At 30.9% G+C, this 13,138-nt stretch overlaps 1 protein-coding gene and 1 pseudogene across 1 annotated transcript; both read left to right on the forward strand.

Moving 5' to 3' along the window:
• Positions 1-963: 963 nt before the first annotated feature.
• Positions 964-2,435, forward strand: LOC131656735 (hydroxycinnamoyl-CoA:piscidic acid hydroxycinnamoyltransferase-like). The gene has a single exon (XM_058926364.1). The coding sequence runs from the start codon at positions 1,084-1,086 to the stop codon at positions 2,431-2,433; it is 1,350 nt and encodes a 449-aa protein (XP_058782347.1). The 5' UTR covers positions 964-1,083; the 3' UTR covers positions 2,434-2,435.
• A 5,236-nt stretch (positions 2,436-7,671) lies between these two features.
• Positions 7,672-8,817, forward strand: LOC131659058 (probable LRR receptor-like serine/threonine-protein kinase At1g67720; annotated as a pseudogene).
• Positions 8,818-13,138: the final 4,321 nt, after the last annotated feature.

The raw sequence follows: 13,138 nt of genomic DNA on the forward strand, positions 1-13,138 counted from the left end.
AACAGCACATTGACGCCATTTGAAATAGCGCATACACACATATTTTAACAGTTGGCACCGTTTGATATTGCGCATACTCTAGGGTGTACTGCCAAACCTAGACACTTTAGTTTTTAGTAATTTTTTTTAAATATAATTATTTAAATTTTTTTTCTCATCCTACTATCCTTTACCGGACAAATTATATTTTAAGCTAAAAAAAAAATAACTTAATTATATTTCAAGTTTAAAGGATGTGACGTGAATCACGTTATGTGAACATAATTCTATCCATACAAGTTTTTCTTATCCTACAGCTGGATGCAAATAATGAGAACAATTGAAAATCAGTGGTATACAGCAAACAAGTAGAATATCCTTTTAACAAATAACATTGATATACAAGTATAACTTTTAGAAAAAAGTTACTAAAAATAAATTATAACATAAAAACAATAAACAAACAAGGTAAAATTATCCTTAATGTTATTGTTTGGTGACCATAATATTTTACATAGATCCATTGTAAAAGTCTTAAAGTTTACAAAAGAATAAGTCTCACTAATATATGAATAAAAAATTAGTATCAAGATAAAAATTTAAAAAATCTTATATATTCATAAAATCCTGTATGAATTTATAAGAAAAAACATTTATAGACCTAATATACTATGATATATACATCAATCTCTTCAAATAAAATTATATATATTAAATTCATTGCATTTGTATTAAAAAAATATTTTTATATATATATATATATATATATATATATATATATATATATATATATATATATATATATATATATATATAAAGTCAGATAAAAAAGAATGATCAAATAATTATATTAAATAAAATAAAAAAATAGAAATATGTGGTCCATTTTTTCTTCAAAAATCTTTTATACTTCTACTACTTTTAGAAAAGATAAAATTTATCATCACTAAAGTTTCTTTTAAATGGTTGCTAAACAGCAGGAAATGCTGGTCCCATCCTTTAACCTAGAACATACCCTTATAATATTAATAAATACTTCATGCCATTGCCATAGTAAGTGATATTCATCGCAAAGCTTTACAACAAGAATCAAAACAAATTAAAATGGTAACTGTTACAGCTTCTTATACTGTGATTCCACAAGAATCAACTCCTCAAGGTTGTTTATGGCTCTCTGATATAGATCAAGTTTCACGTTTCCGCCATACAACAACTATTTACATTTACAAACCAACACATAACCCAGAAAATGCCATAGAAACCTTGAAAAACTCTCTCTCCGAAATTCTAGTTCACTACTATCCTATGGCTGGTAGATTATGTTATACGGAAGGTGCTAGGTTAGAATTGAATCTCAATGCAAAAGGTGCTATTTTGCTTGAAGCTCAAACCACTAAAACTATTCATGATTTTGGTGACTTTTCACCTTCTGACTCCACCAAAGAGCTTGTTCCATTAATTGATTATACTCAACCCATTGAAGATATTCCATTATTTCTTGTGCAACTCACAAGGTTCCAAAATAATGATGAAGGCTTTGCAATTGGAGTTGCTTTTTTCCATCTTTTATCAGATGGACTTGGAGCCATTAGATTCATCAACTCATGGGCCAAAGTAGCTAGAGGAGAAACACTTGAGGCCAATGAGTTACCCTTTCTTGATAGAACATTACTCAAATTTTCACACACACCAGTAGAGCCACATTTTGAACACATGGAATTGAAGCCCCTTCCACTCATTCTAGGAAGAACAGACACAAGTGAAGAAAGAAAGAAGAAAACTTCAGCAACATTGTTGAGACTTTCACCGGAACAAGTTGAAGAGTTAAAGAAAAAAGCTAATGAATATGATATGAAGAAAAAAGGGTCTAGGGGTTTCAGTAGATTTGAAGCAATTGGTGCGCATATATGGAGATGTGCATCTAAGGCACGCGAGCTCGGAGAGAATCAACAAAGTGTTGTTAGATTCGGTGCTGATATTAGAAGCAGAATGATTCCACCTCTTCCTAAAAACTATTTTGGGAATGCTTTGACACAAACAGCAGCAAAAGGATATGTTGGAGAAATCACATCAAAACCATTGGGTGATGTTTCACAAATGATAAGAGAAGCAATTGAGTTTGCAAGTGATGAATTTATAAGGTCACAGATTGATATTATTAGGGGATTTGAACATTTGGATGATGCAAGAGCTTTGTTTTTAGGTGGCGAAGGTGATAAATTTCCATATGTTGGGAATCCTAATTTTCATTTAACTAGTTGGATGACTATGCCTGTTTATGAAGCTGATTTTGGATGGGGGAAGCCTGCTTATTTTGGAATGGCTAGTGTGTTTCCACATGATAGGGCAGTCATCCTTCGTAGTCCTGATGAAGATGGATCTGTTCTTGTGTGTTTGCATTTTCAGATTGCACATTTGGAGCTTTTCAAAAAGTTCTTCTATGAGGATATTTGAAATTTGTTTTTAGTTTTGCTTTGCATTGTGATCTGTTTTTCAATATTATGTTTGGAACTAGTGATTGAAATGAAGGTGAACTATTTTACTTTTAATGTTTTACTAGTAACTAGAAAAGTGTTTGCACAGATATTCGCTCGTTCCCGTTTGTAATTTAATGTTTGCATAGATAAAAATGATTATCTAAGAGATGATTGGAATCTTATTTGTTGCGAGATAAAGTTAAACATAACAACATAAAGAAGGTAGCATTTGGATGGCAACTTATTGGAATATTTGGATGCTTAGGAACGCTATAATTTTTCGGAATTAAAATTGGAACGTGTCGATCGTTTGGAACATTAAGGCATTAGTTTGGAGATCGTCTTTTACCGGAAAAATTATTGGTACCAACTATAACTTCTACGAATTTAGCAAATATCTTTTGATTTATTGATCTTAAATCATATTTGGCGTGTTATTTTTTTTATCGAGCTTCGTCTCGTCTTTTTGTAATTGGGATCAAAAACTTTTGGTTCTTTCATCAATATATCTTGCTTAAAAAAAGGGTTAAATACGTTTTTAGTCCCTATAAATATGCGACCCTGCAATTTTAGTCCCTCTAAAATTTTTCTTCAATGAATGGTCCTCACAAACTTTTTCGTCCCTCACATTGGTCATTCCTATTAGTTTCCACTAACGTACCACATAGAACACACTGCGGGAGTTTTAAACCTCCTCTAAACTAACCCAAAAAAACAAAAATCTTAATTCTGAACTTGTGCTAAACACCTTGAAAATGTTTGATGTTCTTCAATTCAATGTTGCAACAAACTTTGACAATAATTTCACAAAAAATTTCCTATAATTCTACAGTTTTACTACTATTAACCACAATCCGGAAAGAAAAATCACGAATTTTTCTACGACCAAAATGCATTATATCGTCTTCCAATAACAACAGGTAAGCTTCCATAAGTGCATTATAAGCATATACATCATACTCAAGTCCAACCTCTTGCATCTGCTCAAACATTTCTTCTGCTTTCTCACATAATCCCTCTCTGGCAAACGCATTCACTAGAGTAGTATATGTGCAAATATTAGGTTTACACTTTTGATTTAGCATTTCATCAAACACTTTCAAGGCCATATAGGATTTACCAACTTGCATAACAAAACTCAATTTTCAATACAATTAGCATAATCATGATCTAGAAATAACTGCACTTACTTTGCCATATAAATTTATCAACATTGTATAACTTTCGTTCGATAGCTTGCTCAAGTTCAATCCTTTCATTAATCCATTTATGTAAGCATTGTACACCATGACACTTGAAGGAAGACAATAGTTTTGCATTTCGGCGAAGACTGCTTCGGCAGACACAGTCCCATTGTTTTCTGATTCGGAGTTGAACAGGCACAATTAAAACATCATCCCATGCATCAAGAGAAGGTGGAAGTTTGTCCAACAAACTCCAAGTTCTCTTGGTATCGGCTTCCCTTTGAAGATACTCCAAAATCTGCAATGCAGCAATGCAGTTGGACTCAACAATGGGAAAATCCCATCAACAAATTTAGAACCAAATTTCCATCCAACAAAAAGAAAATAAAACATAATTTTCAAACCCAAACAGTGCGCACGCAAACACATGTTTAATGAACAATCTTGTTACTGTCTTTCTTAAACTTCTTCAAAGCCATGTCACTGTGAGAAGATGCATATGTGTTGCCAAATTTTACCATAATGTTTTTTTATTAAATATATTAGGTGTCTCTAAATGTAAGGGATGGAGAGAGACGAAACTTATGTGTTACCAAACTTACTTGTAAGGTGTTTGAGAAAAGTTCAAAACCAATATTTTTGCTTCTTTTTTTTTTTTGGGTTAGTTTAGAGGAGGTTTAAAACCTCCGCAATTTCAAACGTTTTTAGATTTTTGCCAAGCTGTCTTCCACGTGGCGTGCTACATCAGCCTCCGTTAATGAAAAATAACGGGAGGGATCAATGTTAGGGACGAAAAAGTTTGTGAGGATCATTCATTGAAAAAAAAATTTAGAGGAATTAAAATTGCAGAGTCGCATATTTATAGGGACTCCTGACATATTTAACCTTAAAAAAAATAACAAACATAAATAATATAAACATATTTTAAATCTAATATAAACATGATTTATATATAATTAATGTTATAAAGAATATATACATAAACTAGTAATTATTAATTTTATACGTATGATATTTGTTGTTTGTGGAGGTAACATCAAATTTAAATCGAATATGTATACTTATTGAATAAGCAACACATGTATTGTATATAAACAACCATCAAACTCAATACAATTCAATTCGTCTCTTTCATTTTCACATCTCTTTGTCAATCACTCTCTCTTTGTCAATTACTCTTTTCTCTCTTTCTACAACATTTGTTTTACCCAACATTTTGAAGTATGTGACAAGAAAGCATGTCTTCAACAATTTTGTCATTTTAACTTGGTACATAGAAGTTTCAACACATAGTCATGGTGGGTAGGGTAGCTCAGCTCTGATAATTACTAATTGGGTTAAAGGTATATGCTGTTGGTCCAGAGTTAAATGAGATGATAACTATTAGGGCTGAACAATCAGTCAGTTTTGGTCGATATCGGGCCTAAAACTTAAATCTGATGTAAATTGCAGTTTCATTTTAAAGGTCCAATTTCGACCGATAAACTTTCAGTTTTTGGCAAATTCGGTTAGATCAATTTATCGAATAAATCAGATAAATTTATTTCTTATAAATTTCAGTAACACTTTTTAATTTTGAAAAAAATAATAAAATTTTGGAATTGCATTATATATTAATTATTAAAAATTTTATTATTAGGTGATAATATTTTTAATATCATTTAACATTAATTTGATCATTGTCTTACTTTAAAACACAAAGTAAATAACAATTAAAATTTTGTATTGTATTTTCTTGTATTATTGTGAATAAACAATGTCATTATTAGATTATAAAAATGATAATATCATAACATCATTATTGAACTCCATTTTTAAAATGTAACAATATAAATAATATAAATAAAAATTAAATATTAGTTGAGTTCGGTCAGATTCGATTTTCGACGGATCCAAAATAATCATCTGGTCCGACCGAACCAACTATATACTGAAGGATAGAAAAACACTTAGAAAGGGGGGGGGGGTCGAATAAGTGTGACTTCAAAAACTTGGAAGATAAAAACAATGAACACAATTATTTTTATCCTGGTTCGTTATTAACGAAACTACTCCAGTCCACCCCCTAAGAGTGATTTACCTCAACCGAGGATTTAATCCACTAATCCAACTGATTACAATGATTATCCACTTAGAAACCTTCTAAGTCTTCTAGAGTATCCTGATCACAACTTGATCACTCTAGGAATCCTTTTACAATCAATGTAAAAATAAAGTTTACAAGAGTTTAAATGCTTCTAATAAAGCTGTAATCACAACTGTGATATTTCTCTTAAGTTCTAAGCTTAACACTCACTAAATATTACAAGAGTTTGTGAGGTTGAAGATGAAGTTCGTGAGCTTTGATTTTGACAGCGTTTCAGTATTTTGCACAAGTGTTCTTCTTTGCTTATGATCAGAACTTCTATTTATAGGCGCTGAGAGGAAATGACCGTTGGGAGCATTTAATGCTTTGCGTGAATAGTACAGATCTGCATTTAATGTTTCACACTTTTGTCAACTACCTCGAGCCTTGCTTTTCCTGCTTTTACTGACTTTGTCTTTTGTAGCTTCTAACGTTCCTTTTGTCAGTCAGAGATTAGACGTTTCAGCCTTTCATCTTGTACTTTCTTCCGGAGTCAGATTTTGTATATAACAACGTTTGAATATCAGAGTCAACAGCTTGGTGCAAAGCATCTTCTTGTCTTCTGACTTTGAAGAGCTGGAGCGTGATACCATCAGAACTTCAGAGGTTCTTCTTCTGACTTTCATTCTTTTGATGCTTTCAGTTCATGTTCTGATTCTGCTTGACTATCTTTTGATATATTGCCAGAGCATGTTCTGGTGAAGCCATTCAGAACTTCCAAAGTCAGTTGCTTCTGAGCGCTGATTTGTGCATACTCTTTATATATTTCCTGAAATGGAAAATGCAAAGGATTAGAGTACCACATTATCTTATACAAAATTCATATATAATGTTATCATCAAAACACAGAATATTGATCAGAACAAATCTTGTTCTAACAATCTCCCCCTTTTTGATGATGACAAAAACATATATAATTGATATGAATTTGTATCCAGAATATCAGATGAACAAAGACAATTACACAGATATAGCAAAAGCATATAATCAGAGTGTGTGAATATGTCTCCCCCTAAAATTAACAATCTCCCCCTGAAATTAATACTAGAAGAATTTATAAATAAAAGACTTCCCTGAGTATTTTTCCATTTCAGTTGAGACTTTCACGTAGAATAGAACTTCAGAATATTCAGAGTTTCTTCTTCAGAGCTTCCTTTTGGACAACTGCAGAGCTTTGAATTTCCCTTTGTAATCAATTGTATCAGAGCATACTTGATTGTATCAGAGCATTCTTCTTGCTTCTGATCTAAGCATTTCTTGCTTCTGGATTTGAAACTTCAGAGCACTCAGCTTGCTTCAAATCTTCAGGAGCTTTAGAATTGCTTTTCCCCATGTATTTGCTTCTCATGTTGAGCTTTGTCCATAATATCTCATTCTTGCAAAACTATCAAAAACAGAGAAAACTTGCAAATAATGTTAGGAATGTTGAGACTTAATCCCAGCAACTGATATTATTAATCAATTTTAATTAACATATTTCTATCCCTTTTTGTCATAACATCAAAAAGCATAAAGATTCAGATGAACAAAACACACAGAGTGAAGAAAGAACAGATAATTTTTCATTGATAAACATCAGAAGATAAGGGTACAGAAGCAGTTGCAATTCAAGGAGATGCAGAAAACAAGAAAACACACTAAGACGCAAGACAGACTACGACTGGCTAAACCTAGAAGCTAAGACAACCAGAAGGTTCTTAATCTCATCAGTGTTTCAACTTGCTTCCTTTTAGCTTCCTTTTGGTCCTGCATAAAGGATCTGAACTCAGCAGAAGAAGAAGAAGAAGAAGAAGAACGATAATCTGAGTTTAAAAAAAAATTGTAATCCAATAAAAGTTAATTTTAATTTGTAAAATATTATTAAATGAATGGGGATTTATATGCAATAATCAAAAGTTTTTTTACAATGGGTCCCACAGTAAAGTTATTTTACCATAGAACTGATGTGGCTTAGTTTAACTTAGAATTGATTAGGGTTAATTAGGGCTTTGATTCTATTGGTCAATTGCAGTGACTTTTTCTCTGCAGTCAAATAAGTGACTGCACCATAGAAGCTCCTTTTTTGTTTGTCTATTTATCTCTTTAGTCTCTACATTAAAGTAGTTGTTTTGGTGGTTGTTGCAGATGAGGAAAAATCCATTTCTATTTTGTCGGAATTGCCTGAAGAAGCCCCAAAAAATAACCAGACATCACTCCCTGGATTCAGCGACTTGAAATTTCGGAAGACTTTGCTAAAGGTTTATATCATTTAAGACACTATTAATACCAATGACGACATACACGTATTAACTGATATATTAATGCGTTTATTCAAGTATTGAGTATCTTCACACAGGATGTGTCCCTGCAGTTATTCTCAAAGACCTAAAAAGCAGCAACATTCTTCTAGACCGACACATGAGAGCTAAGGTTTCAGATTTCGGTCTTTCGAAACTCAATGTTGATGGAGTCTCCCATGTATCTAGCATAGTTCGCGGTACAGTGGGATATCTGGATCCCAAGTAAGGCCTTAAACTTGATTTTGCTTGTTTCATTAAGTTGATTAACTTACCAAAAAAGCACTTATCGTCGTAACTTTTCTCTAACAGGTATTATATTTCTCAACAGTTGACAGACGAGTGATATTTATAGTTTTGGCGTAATTCTTCTTGAACTCATATCAGGTCAAGCAATATCTAATGAAAGCTTTGGTGCTAATTGAAGAAACATAGTCCAATGGGTGATTTTTAACTTCTCTATAATAATATTATTGTTTATATCTATATAGCGTTTATACATGTGAAAAAGTGTGTTTGTGTCTGTGTAAGTCCAAAATCGAGACTTGTGATATACATTTACTTAAACAAAATCAATTATGTGACAGGCAAAGTTAAATATTGAGAGTGGTGATTTACAAGGTATAATTGATGCATCCTTACAGAACGGCTATGATCTACAATCAGTGTGGATAATAGCAGAGAAAGCGTTGATGTGCATTCAACCTCATGGACACATGCGGCCATCAATATCAGAAGTTGTGAAGAAAATTTAAGATGCAATTGCGATTGAATGAGAGGTGGAGAGTATTTCAGATGAGATGAAAAGAAACTCGGTTCATTCTTCGATTAATATGGGTTCTATGGATCTCGCTGCCACAGAGAATTATCTCGCGATTAATATGGGAAGTAAACAGGGATTATCCATAAAATTCAAATAGATATTTTGGCATATATAATATGTTATAATTTTTAATGACCTGCATGCTCTGAAAAGACAAACACCATATGGTGCACCCCTCCCTGTAATACTGCTAGGGAAGCAAATATTAATTTAGATGTATATATATTTTTTATTTTAGAAATATATTACCTGCGGAACTTTCTGCGAATTTACCTACGGATTTTTCTGCCGAATTAATTACCTACGAAGGTTTTAGCTGGGAACAATATTAGCAGCAAAAACCACAAGAAAACTGTTTCCTGCAGAATTTTAGATAAAATCGGCAGGTAATTCCGCAGGAAAAACGAGTATTTCTAGTAGTGGTAGAGAAACAGAGTTTGAAGTGGTGAAGTTACATGCTTTATTAACGCCAATAGTTCTTTTATTTCGATATGAGAATGCGGAGTCTGATGATGTACAAGACTGTTATTCTTCTCTTTGACTTTAATCTTCTTCAAAAATGTATACTGTTCAAGAATATTTAATGACTATTTTAATTCCATGTTTGAAACGTACACCTCCATTTCCATTGATTGACATACTTATAAGATTTTTGAAAAATTGATTATGAATAAATGGATCGAGGCTAGAATCGTGAGCGGAATTACTTTCCTTACAAGTATTTCAAGCACTCTCAATATGTCTTAGAGTTGGAACGTACGAATATCCAGCATAATTCAGCATTTTATGGAGTTTGTGTAACACCCGTGAAAACTCGAATATAGCGAAGGGTGTCTGAAATATTTGGTGAAGAGTATATGATTTTCTAATGTGTTTTTTCTAAATCGGAAAAGCTCAATTTATAGGCCAAATTGGTGTTATTACATAAGGTTGGACCCTTGATGAAACACACTTCTAGCAACACTTTTGCATTGTTTCGCCTACAACAACACTTTTCAAACGTTGCATTGTTCCACCTACAGCAATAATTTTTAAAGGTTGTACTGTTTTGCATTCTGCAGTACTTCACAAAATGTTGTCAATTTTTTATTCAAAATAAAAACAACCTACTACAACACTTCACTAACTGTTGCCTACTTTCAAATTTAAAATACAAACTTCACATGCATATTTTTCTTGTCATTTTAAAACACACCCAAGGTGATTAATTATTATTAAATATTAATAATTTGCAACATATACTATAATATATACATCAATATCTTCAAATTATATATATATATATATATATATGTGTGTGTGTGTGTGTGTGTGTGTGTGTGTGTGTGTGTGTGTGTGTGTGTGTGTGTGTGTGTGTGTGTGTGTGTGTGTGTGTGTGTGTGTGTGTGTGTGTGTGTGTGTGTGTGTTTTAAAGACTTACACCACTACAAGAAATACTTGAATTTGTCAGGGGGAAAACACTTGACAAAAAAATCATGTTGCTTGAGGTAAAGCCCCTCGCAACGTCCAAATCAGTAAAAACAAAAAAAAATACAATAGCTTGGGGACACCCCTCACAAAAAAGAGAGAGGGAAAACTTGAATTTTGAAAAATTTATCTCCGAGGGGTAACCCCTGACAAACGGAAATGGCGCTATAAAGTGTAATTAGGGGCAGGTTTTTGCCAGAGCTTTGCGAGGGGTCACTCCACCCAATATTCCACTAAGCTAGTAGCGAGGGGCAACCCCGCGCCATTGTACCTGCTCCTGCAGGCTGCAGACTGCGCGTGCAAATTGTGTTCCCCATGCTGTTTTTTCGCGAGGGGCTACCCCACGCCTATTTTGACCGTTCCATTAGCGAGGGGATGCCCCTTGGAAACGTCTATTTTTACCGTTTCATTAGCGATGGGTTGCCCCACGGAAACGTCTGAATCATTATTACACAGCAACACTCCACCGCTTCAGTACTATTATATGTTTCTCCTTCTACTCTTTTTCACCCATCGAAACACACTCTCAAAATCTCCTCTCCCACCATTCTCAAACAAACCAGCATTTTCTCCTCCTTTTTCTTCTTCCTCTTCCTTTGTGTTTTCAGAAATAATATTTCTTCTTCCATTCAACCATACAGGTAAATAAGTTTAGTTATTTTGTTATATGATTATTTTATTTTTAGAGTTAATTTGTAATCTAAAATTTGTTTTTATTTTTTGTTTTTTATATGTCAGCTTGTTTGTTTAAAGGGAGCAAATTTTGGAATTAAAAACTTCAAGAAATATAACAATTTCTTCATCAATTCCAGGTACACATTAATATCTTATTGTTTGTATATTTTGTGTATATATTTAAAGAGGGAAATAGTTATATTTGATGTATATATTTGTTTATAAATTTATTGTGTTTATGTTAGAGATTTATTGTGTAAATTTTAAAGAGTGTATATTTATGTGGGTTTATGTTAGATTTATTTTCTTTATGTTAGAGATTTAAAAATTTATTTTTCCTTTTTTTAAAGTAACTATAAAGAATGTATATTTATTAATTTAAAAAATGATAGTTTTATATTTTAGAAAAAAACTGTATTTTTATATACTGTAAAAATATTTATTTATATAAAACAATTTTTTTATATTACTTAAATCAAAACAAAAAACAGTATATAATTTATAGTTTATATAAAACAGTTTATTTAATGCTTAAAACAATATTTTTATATTTTAATGTTAAAACAAATAAAAAACAGTATATAAAAATAGCATGTATATTTTGAATAGTATATATAAAACAGTATATATATATATATATATATATATATATATATATATATATATATATATATATATATATATATATATATATATATATATATATATATATATATATATATATATATATATATATATATATATGTGTGTGTTTTTAAAAGTTAAAATAATACGTTTATTTTTTATAGTTTATAGTATATATAAAAAAACAATTTATAAAATAGTAGTATAATCATTTTGCATAGTATAAAATAGTTTATAAAAAAATAATATATATAAAATAGCATATTTTGTATAGTTTATAATATAAAAAAAACTACTCCATAAAAATAATATGTTTAAAAAAATAGTATATATATTTATATAAAAACTACTCACAAATTTGTGAGCTTTTGTGTTTAAATTTTTAAAAAGACCATTACAAATATATATATTCATATAAAAATAGTTTATAGATTAAAAATTAATATTTATATAAAAATTGTATATTTATTTTTAGGACTAAATATTTATTTTATAAAAATTTATATTTATACAAAAATAGTATATTTATTTATAAATTAAATATATAATTTATATATATTTTCTAACAACAAGTATGTAGTTTTGTTTAGGACTAAAAACAATATACTTTAAAAATAAATATATAATTTATATATGTTTAGGATTATAAAAACAAATAAATATATATTAAAATAAGTATTAATATATATATATATATATATATATATATATATATATATATATATATATATATATATATATATATATATATATATATATATATATTAAAGTTAGGTAGATATATTGCGTAAATATATGTTAAATATATGATTTATTTTTTGAAAAAAAAACAAGTATTGAATATAATTCTACATACAACTAGTTATATGATCTTATCGACAAAAATTTAAAAAGTTGTTGATACACTCCTCATTTTATTTAATAAAATTAAATATGAACAATGTTGTAAATGTGCAGAATGGAACATTATCAATTCTATCGTACTTGGATGTATGATAAAATGTTTCCAGGAAGACGTGGGCTTAAACCACTTTTTATGGAAGGAGTTGTCGCGTTTCTCTTGTATGTGTTTGCTCAAGAATGTTGTCGGAGGGAAGGAGGGGTAAGGTGCCTGTGTTTAAAGTGTGGTTGCACAAATATTATTAGTGACCCTAGTGAAGTGAAACGTCACTTAGAGAGAGTGGGTTTTAGGCCAAATTATTGGGTTTGGCATCTAATGGGGAAACAATGCCAGAGATAAATAGAGATGCTTCTATCAGTCAAACACATATTGGACCAAATATAAATAGAGATGATTCAGGGAGTAGTTCATCACATATGCAATTTCAGGAACAATTTAATCTCGTCGAGGAGATGTTCAGTGACACATTAGGGGTGAATGTGGCTTATGATGAACCACAAGACTTCGATGGAGAAGATCTCCCAAATAAGAAAGAGCAAAGGTTTTATCAGTTGTTGAAAGAAATAAATATACCATTGTTTGAGGGTTCTTCTGAATCTAAGCTATC

Source organism: Vicia villosa, linkage group LG3, assembly GCF_029867415.1.
Source record: "Vicia villosa cultivar HV-30 ecotype Madison, WI linkage group LG3, Vvil1.0, whole genome shotgun sequence".
In the NCBI taxonomy this organism is placed as follows: Eukaryota; Viridiplantae; Streptophyta; class Magnoliopsida; order Fabales; family Fabaceae; genus Vicia; species Vicia villosa.

Coding starts and splice junctions, on each gene's coding strand:
- LOC131656735 (XM_058926364.1), top strand. CDS start 1,084: ATGGTAACTGTTACAGCTTCTTATACTGTGATTCCACAAGAATCAACT.